Consider the following 16,652-nt stretch of genomic DNA (forward strand, 5'->3'; position numbering starts at 1 on the left):
GAACCTGCAGTCCCGGCATGCACCCTGACCCGGAATTGAACTGGCGACCCTTCAGTTTGCAGGGCTGAAGCCCGACCAACTGAGTCACACCAGTCAGGGCATGTGGCTATTTTTATAAAGCGATGTTTTTACTTAGAAAAGTACACATGTGTTGGAAAAGTCACTGTCTTCGTCCGTGTGGGCGGCTTTGACAAAGCACCACAGACCGGGTGGCTTGCAAACAACAGAAACTTGTGGCCCACAGTCCCGGGGGCTGGGGCGTCTCAGCCCCAGGCCCCAGCGTGTTCCCCTTCCGGCCGGGGCCCCTCCTGTTCGCAGATGGCACCGCCTCGCTGAGCCCTCCCGTAGCGGAAGCGGCTGGGGAGCTCTCTGGGGCTCTTTCAGAAGGGCACTAATCGCATTCCTGAGGGCGCCACTCTCATGAGCTAATCACCTCCCAAAGGCCCCACCTTCTAACGCCATCATCTTTGGGGGTTAGGGTTTCAACATGCGAGTTTTGGAGGGACACACACATTCACTCTGTGGCTGTCACTGGCCTCCTAATCTTGCCCGTAGAAATCTGGGTGCTGAGGTCACAAGGCTACATATGTCAATGATAGAACTGGTGGTTTTATGACTGTGTAGATATATCTTAAAATAGGAAGGCTGTCTTGTACACCCATTGGTTTACTGGCAAGACTCATTCATTTGAGCTCTGGCTGGGTAGCTCAGTTGATTAGAGCATCATCCCGATACACTAAGGTTGCAGGTTTGATCCCCGGTCAGGACACATACAAAAATCAGTCAATGAGTGCAAAAATAAGTGGAACAGCAAATCAGTCTCTCTCTCTCATTCTTTCTCCCTCCCTCTGTCCCTAAAATCAATACATTAAAAAAAATTTAAAAAAAAAGACTCATTCATTTGGCCCCCTCTGGAGCACTGTGGAGAACACAGCATGGGCTCCGGAGCCAGGCAGCCTGGGTCTGGTCCCGGCTCTGCCGCGAACCAGCCTCACCGGCCGTGTGCTCTCGGGCGCGTTCCTGAACCTTCCTGTGCTGCAGCTCACCCCTCTGTAAAGAGGGGCGGTTAACTGTGCTTCTGGGGAAGGAGTGTTATGAGGGCCAAGTGAGATCCTGCAGAGAGTTTAGAACACTGTCTGGTATGTAACTATATATATATATATATTTTTTTGTCATTGACATTTATTTATTTATTTATATTGTTGTTCGAGTACAATTTTCTGCCTTTTCCCCCCATCCCTCCCCACCACCCCAACACTCCCCACCTCCTTCCCCCATTTCCACCCCCACCTTGTTATTGTCCATGTGTCCTTTATACTTGTTCCTGTAAACCCTCCACCCTTTTTCCCTGTAATCCCCTCCCCCTCCCCTCTGGTCACTGTCAGCCTGTTCTCGATTTCAGTGTCTTTGGTTATACTTTGCTTGCTTTGTTGCTTAGGTTCCTGTTAAAGGTGAGATCATATGGTATTTGTCTTTCATCGCCTGGCTTATTTTGCTTAGCATAATGCTCTCCAGTGCCATCCATGGGGTATGTAGCTAATATTTAAAGAGAGCTTCATTTTGTACAGAGTTGCTGTGACTCTTATTCTAGGGGTGAATTTAACCCCCCGTTTCCTTGCTTGCTGACAGCTGCAGGCGTCCATGATCCGAGAACACGCCCCCGAGGACATCGAAGGTGACAACGTGAGCCCTCCCCACAGAGCAGGTGTCCACGGGGCCCAGGAGGACGATGAGGAGGAGGTATTTGGGACTCGACACCCTACAAAGGCCTCCCAGTTGGTCCAGATCCTAGAAGCAGATCTGGTCAGAGGTGACAGTCAAATGTTTGAGAGCCGCCAGGCCGTGGGCACCAGCCCATCAGCGGGCACTTAGGCAGGAGAGCTGGTTGGGTCAGGAGGACGCTGCTGGTGGCAGCCGGGTGACTGCTGAGTCACAGGAGTTGGGGGACGTCCTGGGGGAGGGGGATGCCTACAGGATCAGAACAACGCTTACCAAGTAGCATCAGAGCATTGTAATGCTGTAGCTCAGGTGCTGCTATACCTGTGAGCGTGAATACCAGCCTTCAGACCCAGTGACACAGGAGGCCCCCTTGCCTGGGCCCTGGGCCCCGGCACTCAGCTCCACTCCTCGGAGCTTCCCCATCGGGGCCCCTCCGACCAGGAGAGCGGAGCCCACCTGCAGCCCTCGGTATTGCAGCAAAAATCGGCTCATTCATTCCCAGGCCCGCCTCCCGGACACGCGTGTGCAGAGGCCCCCTCGCCGCCTCCTGCCTCCACCCTGCTCTGTCCCCACCTCTGTGATTAATCTTCGTCACGTTATCCGCCTCTCCTGTGAATTCAGGAGTTGTTTTGCTTCCTCCTTCCTCCCCGCCCCCCTCCGTCCCCAGGCAGCCACTCCCCACTCAGGAATGTGCCCCGTTTTCCCAGACTGGTGGCCGCCTGCGGCTTTCAGGCCGGGACTGAGGTCACCCCCAGCCCTGAACTGGGTGGGGGGGTCTCGGGCGGAGCTCTTTTCTGATGCTGGAGCTGGGGCAGGGGTGCTGCGAGGCCTGAGAGATGCTGAGAGTAGCTCCGTTTGTGACGTTAATTACTGAAAAAAAAAATGCTCACATGAATTCAGACGTGATCAATCAGATTTAATGAAAATGATCTGGATTATGGACTGTGGTTCCTATGAGATTCCAGGGACAGGGAATAACCAGTATTAGTGGCTATTGATGTTACTCATCTTGTCAGACCCGCTGGGATGTCTGAGCACCCAGCCCACGGTCTTCAGAGTCTCCACGTCCCAGCCTGTCCGGTACAACCTCCCTCATGTATTCTTCTCACGCCCCCAGCGTGGACCCAGTCGGTGCTCCCCTGCCACCGCCACCATGAACTGGCCACCCTCCTGTGGGCGGCGTCAGATTCCCTGTGCAGGCCCCTCCTCGGCTGCAGTCATGCACGGTGGACGCAGGCTTGACTCTGCCTTCCACTCAAAGTCCTCTCCGCCTCTCTCCTCACCCGGAGTTAACCACACGCAAGGTTATGGACCCAGTTCCCCAGACTGTCGAGTCCGTCCAAGACTTCTGACACTAGCCCCAGATTTGGGGCCCTCCAGGACCGCCCTCACTTCAGAGCAGCCAGTTACAAATTCAGGATCCCTCCGGCTGCCTTGGGTTAATCATTTATAGACGGACTCATAGAATGCAGGAAAGTGCAATACTTAACGATTATAGTTTTATTACAGCAAAAGCATGTGAAGTGGAACCAGCCAGAGGATGGGGCTCACAGGGAGAACCCACTAGTGGGGGGGGGTTCCAAATGCGAAGCTTCTGTGTTCGTAGGGGGGGCGGCATCCTCCTAGCATGGACACGCGGTGATACGCATGCAGCAGGGCCAGCCCGGGAGCAAGGGCTGTTGCTGTCTTCGCCCCATTTCTTCCCCCTCTTACTGGATCGCTAAGTTAGTCAACAGACTGGCGTCCTTGCTTACAGACTCTCCCTGCGCTGGTCCATGTGCTCCCAGATTAATGTTCCCCCGAGTGTTTCTTGATTTCCCTCGCCACTTTCTACTAGGATCCTTTTTGTGGTAACTTGTGGACTCGTTACCATTTTCTCAGCTCTGCTCTTAGCCGGCCTTTCCTGAAACTTCCCCCCGCTCTGCTCATCACTCATCACTTGCATAGGCTCCCAGTTCCAGCCAAAGGGTTCTCTCCCCACCCAGACTTGCCTTCACGATGTTCCCACCTACCCGTCTCTTCCTCACGAGGGGTCATTTCTTTGCCGGGAATGATCTTGGTTCCCCTGGACTTCGGGTCCCTCCCCGTCCTTCGTGTCCCAGCTCCGATCTCAGTGCCTGGGACAACTCCCCTCACCGACCAGCCTCTCTTACTCGTGGAACCTTTTCAACGACTTCTGGGAAGTGGTACTGCACAGATACCGTGTCCCACCTTGTACTGCTAATTCTCTTTCTACAAGCATATTAATGTTTACTTTCCCCTAGTTCGACTGGAAATCTCTGAACAGCGGTGCACATGTCTTGTTCATCTGCATGGCATTTGTATTGCCTTTTGTGCAGAAAGCACTTAATGAAATGGAATATAAAATTCCCTCTTCCCCTGTCCAGGTAGCTCAGTTAGTTAGAGTGTCATTGTCATACACCAAGGTTGCACGTTCGATCTGTGGTGTGGGCACATACAAGACTCAACCAATGAATGCATAAATAACTAGAACAATGAATTGATGTTTGTTTCTCTCCCCTCCTCTCACTCTATAACAAAAAAAAAATATATATATATATATATAAATTTTTAATTCCCTCTTTCAGTTCAACTTTGGAGACATATTCGTGCACCAGGCCATCCACACGATCGAGTACTGCCTGGGCTGCATCTCAAACACAGCCTCTTACCTCCGGCTCTGGGCCCTCAGCCTGGCGCATGCAGGTGAGTGAACCCCCCATCAGGGTCAGGGTCACATTCAGCAGTGTGTACTTGGAGGTAGCAGTGTCTTCTCTGGGTTCCTCCTGGCTCTTCTTTCTTAGGAGCAATCTGCACTTGCCATGTCAACCCTACGACGTTGCTCTTGCGTCTTGCAGAACTGTCGGAAGTGCTCTGGACCATGGTGATGAACGTCGGCCTCCGCCTGCGAGGCTGGGGAGGCCTCGTCGGGGTCTTTATCATCTTCGCCGTATTTGCCGTGCTGACGGTAGCCATCCTTCTGGTCATGGAGGGGCTCTCCGCTTTCCTGCACGCCCTGCGGCTGCACTGGTGAGGACGGCGGGCCGGCGGGCCAGCCGGCTGGGCTCGGATCCTGACCTGTCGTGTGACATGAGCAGCTCACACACCTTTCTGGAACCTTAGTGTAGGCCCCTGTTGGTGTGATAGTCAGTGATATCATACATGTATACATTTATAATGGCTACCCTATGATAACTGTTAGTTCCCGTTCACTCCTTCTCGTTTAAATTTCCATTTGTTATATTGCGATTGGCTTTAAAATAGGGGACCCCTGAGAGTATTGGTAAATGACAGACCTGACCCAGGCTCCCGGGAGGCCTGCTAAGCCAGTCTGGGGCCTTCGGCCCTTGTTTCCGAGTGCAGGAGTTACGGCAATAGTACAGGCTGCCGAATGCCCCAGAAAGTGGGGACAGAAGGAGGGCACCCGCAGGGGGGAAGGCGCTCAAGGGCGGCCCTTGTCACTCACAGACGTGTCCAGGACATGGCCAGTCTTCAGCCTTCACCACCCTCTCTGTACCTGCTGTTTGTAAAGAAAGTTTTTACAACTGAGCCTCCCAGGGTCCCCCGCCTTGGGTTATGATATCATCCATGCCCACGTCATTAGGGAGTGCCTCTGTGACATCACAAACATACATGTTCACCTGTGATGTCTGTTCTCTAAGTTACAAAAACACACATGGGCCAGGATTCTGGTTGTTCCGCCACAGTGTGCTCCTGCTGTCCTCGCTAGCTCATGGGACAGCGGGGCACAGCGCGGGCTTCATTGCTCGTGGGCGCTGGGGCAGGGTCGCAGCGCTGGCCGGGGAGGCCACCAGCAGTGGCCCAGAGGACTGGGGGAGGAAAGGAAAGGTGTAAGCGGGAGGCGGGAGGAGGATCATGAAAAGCCCCAGAGGATTCCTGGGGCAGCCGCAGCAGCTGGGGCTCCTCCTCGCGTGCCTTCCTGACCCTGCGCTTGATCGGACCCATGTTCTTCCCTCCAATTGCCAGCCCCCCACAATGTGTATAATCCCCCCTCTTTTGCCCTCCCAAACAGGGTGGAGTTCCAGAACAAGTTCTACGTCGGGGCTGGGTACAAATTTTCTCCGTTCTCCTTTAAAAACATCCTGGACGGGACAGCGGAGGAGTAGCTGCGGGTCCTGCGGCTGCCGCCCCTTCTCTGTGGGTCTCATCTGTAGCAGCAGCCCGTGCAGGACAGTCGGTGGAACGATCGTGCTGAGCCGACCAGAGGCAGAAGCCGCACATTGTTTAGTTGCAAGCCTTCGGATCTGATGGGACTTCGCCGTGTCCTAGATGAGCTGTGCTGGCAAGTCTTGTCAACCCCGTGCAGCGACCTGATTGCTGAACACTAAAGTGATGGAAAAATTGGGAGGGGGGCTCGGGTGCTACACTGATTTTTTTTTCTTGCAATATTTTAAGTGTTATATTTAAGAAAATAAATTCCTGGGGGCATTTACTTTTCTTTAAGATGTCTTTATTCAAAATCATTCCACAGAATATTTTTTGGCGGCATTTTTTTTAATTTCCATAAAATTTAGTGTTGATCAAGGTAAAGCTAAATGATAGAGTTACACAAGCTATTCTCAAAGAAAGATTATGTCTATTTGATCCCTTCATTTCCTGCTTCCTCAAACACCCTTTTTCCTTGTCTGGGCCTCAGCTGTGCAAGATCAAGAGCTTTCCCATAGATTTTCTCTCTGGGTGAGGCGGAACCCATAATGTTCCGTGTTCGATGGGAGGCTGGCCCGCACGAAGTTCCCTGCAGTGTTAAATCCGGTGGAATGAAGTGTGACAACCTGACATCGTTGGCAACTCTGGTTACTTGGAAAGCACGTTATGCTGGTTATGCTGGTTATGCTGGAGCCACTGGCGAAGGTGGTGTTTGTAGGTTTGGACGGGTTCTGGGAAAGAGCGAGCCCGAGATGAGACTGTCCGACAGCCTGCCTGGACACTGCCTCGCTCAGCCAGCCCAGACTCACTTCTTAGGGCCCCCGAACTGGCAAACTCCTCGGAGCCAGGTGTAGCATGAGATTGTTCCAAATAGACACACAGAATAATGGATCCGAGGGCACAAGGGGCCAAACACATACAGTGGAGAAAGAAAAGCCTTTTCAATAGATGCTGCTGGGAGATTGGGAAGCCACACGCAAAAGAATGAAACCAGACTGCTGTCTGACACCACACAAAAACTAACTCAGAATGGATGAAGGACTTGAGGTTAAGACCGGAAACAATGGAATACATAGAAGGAAACATAGATACTAAACTTATGGACATTGGTCTCAGAGGCGCGCTTTTGTGAACTTGACCCCAAAGGCCAGGGAAATAGAAGCAAAAATAAATGAATGGGGCGACATTGAATGAAAAAGCTTCTGCACAGCAAAAGAAACCATGAATAAACCAAAAAGACAAACAACCAAATGGGAGAAGATATTTGTAAACGTTATTTTCTGTGAGGGGCTAATATTCTGAAATGTATAAAAATCTCACACGACTCAACAGCAACAACAAAAAACAATCCGGTTAAAAAGGAGACCGAGGACCTGAACAGACACTTCACCCAAGAAGACATGCAAATGGCCAACAGATGTATGACAAGATGCTCAACATCAGTAGCTCTAAGGGAAATGCAAATCAAAGCCACAGTGAGATCCCAGCTCATACCTGTGAGAATGGCTGTTACGAGTACGACAAGAGCCGTGCGGGCGAGGATGCAGAGAAAAGGGAAGTCTCGTGCGCTGCTGGTGGCAATGTCAATTGGTGCAGCCACTGTGGGAAACAGCATGGAGGTTCCTCCGAAATTTAAGAGTAGAGCTACCCTATGACCCAGCAATCCCTCATCTGGGTATCTACCCCCCAAAATGGAAAACATTTATTCGCAATGTTAAATGCACCCCTATATTCATCGCAGCAGTATTCACGGGGCCAAGACATGGAAGCAACGGAAGGGTCCTTCAGAAGATGATTGGATAAGGAAGATGTGGTACATATGCCCAACAAAATACCACTCAGCCGTAAAAAAGGATGAAATATTGCCATTATGACAACATGGTTAATCTTGAGCGTGTCATGCTAAGTGAAATAAGTCAGATGGAAAAGAACAAGAACCACACGATTTCACTGATGTGGGATAGAAAATAGCAACAAGTGCACAGACAAGCTCACGGACACATCAGTGAGGTGGTGAGCGGAGGGGGAGGGGTGCAGGCGGGGAGGATGAAGAGGGCAAGGGGGGTCAGGTATAGGGCGGTGGAAGGAAACTCGACTTCGGGGTGGGGGGTGAGCATACAATGCAAGATACAAATGATACTGTGGAATCGTACACCTGTGTTATTTACCAAGGTTACGCCAATAAACTTAATTTAAAAAAGGATTGTTCCATTGGCTATTCAGTCTGAATGACCTTTATCCAGGTTAATTACAACCTCTATGGTACCTATCCTGGTAGAATGAAGTCTAGTTAATATTGATACACAGGGTCCGGCACAAAGAATGCCCCCTTTTTTTCATTTACAAAATCTTAAGCATGTAATTCTGCAACATAACAATGTCACACTCAAAGCACACCATATGACATTTTAGGTGAAATGTTTAAATTAAAACTATAAATTATTATACCCATATTATTACCGTATGAACCATGCTCAAGCAAGACTTACTTCTGTTGGACCCTGTATATATACACATGTATGTGTGTGTGTGCATATGTATACATATACATACATACACACACGGCTGGATCTGGATTTATGGATACCGGATATGGAACCTGAATCTGAATTGATTTCTCCTGATCTGAGGTGGTGCCTGGGGTGGACCATGAGTGCCTGGCTGAAGGCCAATGGAGTATGACGCTTTCTCTCCCCTTATTGATGATATTGTGGAACAAATTATGTCAAATACACACACAAGTTTGGCTTTAAAGATTCTTCAGGGGCCCGATTATTTCTGGCTAAAAACAAAATGGACTAGAATAAAATGTTTGCCAGTCCCCTAGAATTCATTTTAATGAAACTTGAGCTCCACTTGCGCCTTTGAGTTTCTGAGCAGGTCCCCAATATATCAGTTCTTTATTAGATGTTTCTGAAGGCAGGTCATGGGTTACTTTCCCACTGTAGCTCTTAAGGAACTGGTAGGGTTGTGGAGCAGGCCTCCCCATGTTCCCTATTTTTCCTAAATTGGTCCGATCACCCCTCCATCCATCCACCCATCCATCATTCCACCCACCCATTCATCCATCCATCTATCCATCCACCCACCCACCCACCCATCCACCCATTCACCTACCCACCCATCCACCCACCCATCCACCCACCCATCCATCCTCTTCTAGGTTAGAAGGGATTTAGATACTTAGGAAGCCAAAGGATAGAAGATGCCAACTCAGCTTTTCCAACATTTCCTTTCAAAGTTGAGATTATACACTCTGTCTCCTCGTTTCCATCTTGATGAAGCATTTCATCCTCTTCATTGTGAAAACATTTCTTTATGAAACTTCTGGCTGAAACGCTAGAAAATACTAAGCGAGTACTTCCTGTGCCTGTTAACTTTGAGTTGCTGTTCTGAGTGTTCCCTCTAAGAGGTCTGGAAGGTAAGACCCTTGGCGGGGCACCCACATAAATGAATGCCCACGTCCTGATGCTCCATGCGCACCGCTGCACCCCCACCCGCATGCCCCACTGAAGGGATCCTGTCGTCGAAGATGCTGTAGAACCTCACAGGGCGGGAGCGACACCTTTCTCGGTTGCAGGTAACTCACACCTTTGTTTCTTCCATCCCTTGGCAGCCTCCCTTAACATTGGAAACCCATGGGGCCTTGGGCATGTTCAGGGGCCGGGCATTAGGGAGATCCATGGTACGACTGGTGACGCTGAACAGTGTGTCCATGGCCGGGCAGGGGGCCGGTTTGCTCCTCTGAGTGGAGTTGGAGGGAGTCGCATATCACTGCCTCCCCTGTCCTGCACCCCACTGACCCCCGCATCAGCCAGGCCATTCCAGACTGAGGCGTGGAAGGGTTTTCTTTCTCTAAAATAGGCTAATTATACACATGAAGCAATATAAAACGGGTCTTTTTAGTGAAAATTATCCATTTTGTTGGGCCTTTCATAAGTAAGAGAAGGTGATTGGTTTGGCTGATGAATATCAGAGTTATATATCTGGTTGGAGTGGTTTTGAGATCTGATTTTCCAATAGGTACACGGCACCTGTGAGAGTTTCTTAACACTACTTAAGTTTACTCTTGAAATAAGACCAGTCTTTTTCAGAAAACAAGTGAACGGTTTTTTGGGGTTTCTTTCCTCCACTGGGTGGTTATTCATTTGAGCCCAAGGTGTTGTAATGTTTGCAGAATATTAGCAATGAATGCCTTTGGAGCAACATGCATTTGCTAACTCCATAGATCTTTTAGAGTGGGCCCTGAGTGAGTTTGATTTGTGGCTGCGGTGAAATTTTAGAAGCTTAATTGATACCTTCATTCAGAGATGAGAAATGATACGTACTTAACCGTGAGTGCTTTTGTTGCGACGGGCACTGTGCCATATTATAAAAACATCGTCTCCTTTAATCCTCACGCCACACTCAGGGCAGTTGGTCAGTTAAGAGTTGTATACAACTGGCTAGTCTACATGCAGTGGTGTTTATGCTAATCACAGCCAATTAGTTACAGGTGCCTTCGTTCCGTCTCCCATTGCTGCACTGGATTAGCCTAAAAAGAAAAAGGGTAAGTAACTAACCACAAATAAAAGTATCTTAGACAAGAGAGAGCTTTAGTTTCTTTCCCACGTAGAAGGCGTCTGGAGGTAAGTAGACCCAGGCTGTCGGGAGAGATCCGCCGCACTGGGTCCCAGGCCCTTTCTCGCTCATGCTCTGCCTGACATAGGGCAAAGTCTCCTCCTTTCCACTTCCCTGTGTATATCACCACTCAAGGTGCTGGCGGAGGCGTCAGCCGTGGTGTCTCCGTGATCTGGGGAGAGGCAGGAGGGCGAGGGGAAGGCGGGTGAAAGGGGCTTTCTCAGAAGTGCCCCCCCTCTACCTCCAAGAACGTCCACGTGCATCTCAGTGGCCACCCCATCCACCAGGTACCAGGGGAGACTGTTACTGTGAGGGCGGCATGCTTTCTCCCACAGGCACTATTTTTATTTTCAGGTGAAGAAATGGAACCAGTTCTATCTCAAACTCGCAGTGGCTTCTGATTTCCTTCCTCTCTCCCTTCCCTCCTCCTCCTCCCCTCCTCCTCCTCCCCTCCTCCAGCCCTTCTCTCCCTCTCTCCATCCCCCTCTTCCCTTCTCCCCCCCACCCCACCTGTCCCACTGTCCTTTCTTCCTTCTTTCCTTCCTGCGTTGGCCAATCTGGCAGGTATAAAGTGATACTTGCAGGGTTTTGTTACTACAATTTTGTCAGTTGTTTCCCAAGGTGAACAGTTTTCCAATTTTGTTTGAAATTTATATATCCTCTTGTGAATTGCCTGTTTATATAACTTGCCCATTAATTTATTAGGATCTTATTTTTTCTTGTAATTTATGGTTTCTATCTACTACAAACATTTACTAGTGAAAAGAATAAAGAAAAAAAATAATAAAATAACCAACTTTTAAAAAAAAACAAGAAAAATGTGAAGTCACAACTGTGAATCTCCTTTTATGGGATCAGCTTTATTTTATTATTATTATTTTTTATGGGATCAGCTTTAATGAAAAGAATCTGTGATGCCATTATCTTGGATGTAACATCTTTCTATTTTATTTTATTTTCAGTCCTCTCCCAAAGACATGCTTACTGATTTTAGAGAAGGGAAGGGAGGAAGAGAGGGAAACATTGATGGGTTGCCTCTCACATGCTCCCCACCTAGGGACCCAACCTGCAACCTTGGCATGTGCCCTGACTGGGGATCAAACCTTCAACCTTTCAGTTTGCAGGATGATGCTCCAACCAACTGAGCCACAGTGGCCAGGGCTTGGATGGAACACCTATTGCCAGGCCTTCAGGGATTAATCATTTCTCCTTGCTGCTAAGAGAAGTATGTAGGATATTTATGACCCCTACAGCTACCTAATCAGGTTAAAACACATATCAAATTAAAACTTGTTCTCCTCATTAGTAAGTGGCAGATTTCCTGGGTTTCTTTTTTTGCCGCTCAATACAAAGAGCAAGGAGACTTACTGTATGGTGCTTCATTACTCCTCTCAAATGTAAGCCTTTATGAATGTTAAAATTGTCAGACATTTTTACATTGTTATGAGAAGTCATTTGACTGGTAGAAGAGACCAGTCGACATTTTATGTTGAATGAAGATTAAACTTATTCTTAAGCATTTAGTTGTAACTAAATTTAAGATGAACTTACTGGGATTAAAAAAATATTTCCCCACCCAACTAAATTGTTTTATCCTCTAACGCTGTAAATGGTGAGAATCAGTTTTGTTTTTTAAGCCTGCTGCCATAATTTGCATTACTATTTTTAAGAAAAGAAAATTGATACAATTTACATACAGTAAAATTCACCATTTTAGTGTATAATTCAATGATTATTTTTATTTTTTATTTTTTAAATATATTTTATTGATTATGCTATTACAGTTGTCCCATTTCCCCCCTTCATTCCCTTCCACCCTGCACACCCTCTCCCACCCACATTCCCCACCTTTATCTCATGTCCATGTGTCATACTTGTAAGTTCTTTAGCTTCTACATTTCCCATACTGTTCTTGCCCTCCATTTTCTGCCTACCATCTATGCTACTTATCCTCTGTACCTTTTCCCCCTCTCTCCTCCTCCCACTCCCCTGTTGCTAACCCTCCGTGTGATCTCCATTTCTGTGGTACTGTTCCTGTTCTAGTTGTTTGCTTAGTCTGTTTTTGTTTTAGGTGTGATTGTTAATAATTGTGAGTTTGCTGTCATTTTACTATACATGTTTTTTATCTTCTTTTTCTTAGATAAGTCCCTTTAACATTCATAAAATAAGGGCTTGGTGATGATGAACTCCTTTAACTTGACCTTATCTGAGAAGCACTTTATCTGCCCTTCCATTCTAAATGAAAGCTTTGCTGGATAGAGCAATCTTGGATGTAGGTCCTTGCCTTTCATGACTTGGAATACTTCTTTCCAGCCCCTTCTTGCCTGTAAAGTCTCTTTTGAGAAATCAGCTGACAGTCTGATGGGAACTCCTTTGTAGGTTACTGTCTCCTTATCTCTTGCTGCTTCTAGGATTCTCTCCTTCATTTTTATCTCAGGTAATGTAATTATGATGTGCCTTGGTGTGTTCCTCCTTGGGTCCAACTTTTTTGGGACTCTCTGAGCTTCCTGGACTTCCTGGAAGTCTATTTCCTTTGCCAGATTGGGGAAGTTCTCCTTTATTATTTGTTCAAATAACTTTTCCACTTGTTGCTCTTTTCTTCTCCTTCTGGTACCCCTATAATTCAGATGTTGGAACGTTTAAAGATGTCCTGGAGGTTCCTAAGCCTCTCCTCATTTTTTTGAATTCTTATTTCTCCATTCTTTTCTGTTTGGTTGTTTCTTTCTTCCTTCTGGTCCACTCCATTGATTTGAGTCCCAGTTTTCTTCCCATCACTATTGGTTCCCTGTGCATTTTCCTTCATTTCACTTAGCATAGCCTTCATTTTTTCATCTTATTGGCCACCAAATTCAACCAGTTCTGTGAGCATTGTGATCACCAGTGCTTTGAACTGTGCATCTGATAGGTTGGCTATCTATTAGTCACTTAGTTGTATTTGCTGTGGAGCTTTGATCTGTTCTTCCTTTTGGGACTTTTTTTTTTTTGTCTTGTTGCGCCTGTTACGTATGAGGGGTGGAGCCTTAGGTGTTCACCAGGGCGGGGCAACCATGTTGCTGGGTTATGACACTATATGTGGGGGCGGGGTCTGAGAGGGAACAATGGTGCTTGCTCCGCTCTCTGTCAGATTTCAGTCCCTTCTGCCTCTTCCCCCGAGCAAACTGGGCCTTTCTGGTGCTAATTCCCATGTGAGTGGGCTTATGCACATCCTAGGACCCTGTGGGTCTCTCCAACAAGCTCTCCTGTGAGGCTGGGAGTCTCTCCCTGTGCCCCAATCCCCCACAGGTGTTTTTAGTCAGTGCCCCAAGGCTCTATTTCCTGGTGCTGGGACCCTGGGCTGTGTGGTCTGTCTTGCTCCCCAGTTTCGCCTGGTTTATTTGTGCACAGATGTAGGACCGCCCTGTCGGCCAGCCGCCCTGCACACAGTGCCTTGCTTCACAATCGCCACCTGGCTGGGTTTGCCAGTTGCCACCCCATGCCCTGGGTCTGCCAGCCACCGCCTGCGTACCCAGAGTCCACCCACTGCGGTCTTGCGTGCCTGGGATGCCTTATGCACCCAGTGCCACTGCTTTTTGTGGCTTGACCCCTTTCCACCCGGCTACCCGACTCTGCCCTTCCTACCTGTCTGGATGAATGTATCTATTTTAATTCCTTGGTTGTTGGACTTTCATACAGTTCAGTTTTCTATCAGTTCTGGTTGTTATCTTGTTTCTAAATTGTTGCTGTCCTTATTTTGGTTGTGCGAGGAGGCACAGTGTGTCTACCCATTCCTCCATCTTGGCCAGAAGTCCTATTTTTATTTTTTTAATCCTCACCCAAGGATATGTTTTCATTGATTTTTAGGCAGAGAGAAGAGAGAGAAACATCAATGTGAGAGAAACATCAGTCAATTGCTTCTCATATGTGTCCTTGTAACAGGGTGCAGCCGAGAGGGGAGCCCCAAATAGGGATTTGTAATAGGGTCCAGAAGAGCTTGGAGATCATTGGCTCCACACCACAGGGCCACACCGGTCCAGAATGCAGGCAGCTGTGGTCAATTGTGAGAGGAGCTGGAAATGGGGTTGCAGAGGAAGATTGGCGCTGGGATTTAAACAGAGGCAAGGCAGCCATTGGGCGTCTCCCTTTTTGGGACAACACGTCTGTTTAGGACTACGCAGCTTTGGTGTCTCGGTTTGGACCATGAGGCTTGGGTGAGAGTCAGGACCACGAGTCCTGACTTCTTTAGAAGTACTCCCTTTTGCCATGTGGAGGGTGCTGGGAGGACTGTGTGCATTTGTGGGGAACTTTAGTTTGTGTTATTTCAAATGAATAATAAATTCCTTTCCTTTTCACTGATCTCTGGTATTAAGAGATGTCTTTCCTCAGGCAGCAGGCAAAACGAACCCAGATAGGTGGGGAGGAACCCCCTGTAGACTGTAACATCCTGACTGGGGATCGAACCTGCACGTTAGGTATGTGCCCTGACTGAGAAACAAGCCTGCAGCCTTTGATGTATGGGGTGATGCTCCAAGCAACGGAGACACCTGGCCAGGGCTAATTCAATGGTTTTTAGTACCGCCACGAGGTTGTGCAAACCTCACCACTGTTTACTTCTCTGAATGGTCTTGTTTTCATATTTTGATTGCAGTAAATCTGTAGTACATCTTTCCTCCTGGAAACATATTTAGTCAGAGTTGATTTCTAGTGTGTACCAAGATCCTCTCTTTTTTAAAGATTTAATTTATTTCTTTTTAGAGAGAGGGGAAGGGAGGGAGAAAGAGAGGCAGAGAAACATCGATGTGTGAAAGAAATATTGATTGGTTGCCTCTCACATGTGCCCCAACTGGGGACCGGACCCGAAACCCAGGCATATGCCCTGACTGGGAATCGAACCAGCAATCTTTCACTTTGAGGGACGATACTCAAGCAACTGAGCCACCCTGGTCAGGGCATGTCCTCTTCATAATCAAACAAAGGTGGTTTTTCTGCTACCCACTTCATTTAAAAAGTTACCAGATAATGAACCCCCCTCCAAAGGCTGTTTGGACAATGTCTAGAGGGAAACAGTGGTAGTTCTAGAAAAGTCTGCCTTCCTGTCTTTCAGGCTTCCAGATGGGCTGAGAGACCAATTTTTTTTTTTTTTCACTTTTCTCACTCTGTGAAAATAATAACTTTTTATTCTTTTCATGGTGTCTCTTGGGAAGAGGGATTTCATGGACTTATTTTTGAGAATTATTGATCTATCTGTCACTGTGACAGCATTTTAAGAAAACAAATAACATCTACATTGCGGTAGAGTTGTTTTTCCCGTGCGTCGGGGGTGTCCCCGACTAGATTAAAAAGTCCTTCGGGCAAGGAACCTGTCAGGTGCTCCTGCGAAGTCTCCGCGGGAGCGCGCACAGCACAAAACGCAGGGCTGGCGCTCGGCCAGCACCCACGACCTGGCCGCGCTTCCCGCCCCAAGCGGGGACGGCCCCTTACTGGGGGTCCGACACCGGAAGAGTTATTTAAGAATCTCAGGACCTCATATTTTGAACTACCTCATATTTTGAGAAATGTTACACATCTCCAAAAGGGGAGGATAGTAAGACAAACCTACCCTACGTGCCAGTCTCAAAGCAATGATACCAATATTATCACTAACAATATAGTTACTGAGAACAGAAGAGTGTTTCTGTGGATCCCACTAGAGGTGGAGAGTTACGTTCCTGTGTCTCAAAGTCTTTTGGAAGAAAGGCATTCTACTACCTGATCCTCAGCTTTCTTTGGCTTATTTTTCTCTCACGTTTAGGGGTTAAGAATCATTTTTAAGCCCTGGCTGGCATAGCTCAGTGGATTGAGTACGGGCTGCGAACCAAAGTGTCGCAGGTTCGATTCCCAGTCAGGGCACATGCCTGGGTTGCAGGCCACGGCCCCCAGCAACCACACATTGATGTCTCTCTCTCTCTCTCTCTCTCTCTCTCCCTCCCTTCCCTCTCTAAAAATAAATAAATAAAATCTTTTAAAAAATCATTTTTAGGGTGAAATACAAAAAGGGGAGACTACCAAGAAGGGCTCCTCAGATTTCTGTCAGCAGCAGACATGAGGCATGAGAAAGCACTCTGGAACACAGGGTCCTGCTGTAAATACAGGATCAGTGGGGACAGAGCGGCATGGCACTGTGATTCCTT

At 48.0% G+C, this 16,652-nt stretch overlaps 1 protein-coding gene across 6 annotated transcripts in view; it reads left to right on the forward strand.

Annotated features, from left to right (window-relative positions):
- ATP6V0A4 (ATPase H+ transporting V0 subunit a4) overlaps positions 1-6,183 on the forward strand; it is a 66,837-nt gene extending 60,654 nt beyond the window's left edge. For all 6 annotated transcript variants that reach the window (XM_045855696.1, XM_045855700.1, XM_045855699.1 and 3 more), the window contains 4 exons: positions 1,630-1,740; positions 4,308-4,425; positions 4,578-4,749; positions 5,753-6,183. In XM_045855696.1, coding sequence (XP_045711652.1) covers positions 1,630-1,740; positions 4,308-4,425; positions 4,578-4,749; positions 5,753-5,846 — 495 coding nt within the window. In that variant the 3' untranslated portion in view covers positions 5,847-6,183. The remainder of the gene's footprint in view (positions 1-1,629; positions 1,741-4,307; positions 4,426-4,577; positions 4,750-5,752) is intronic.
- The last annotated feature ends 10,469 nt before the right edge of the window (positions 6,184-16,652 follow it).

The sequence above is a fragment of the Phyllostomus hastatus genome, unplaced genomic scaffold (assembly GCF_019186645.2).
Source record: "Phyllostomus hastatus isolate PE091 unplaced genomic scaffold, TTU_PhHast_1.1 phas_scaffold_114, whole genome shotgun sequence".
Classification (NCBI taxonomy): Eukaryota; Metazoa; Chordata; class Mammalia; order Chiroptera; family Phyllostomidae; genus Phyllostomus; species Phyllostomus hastatus.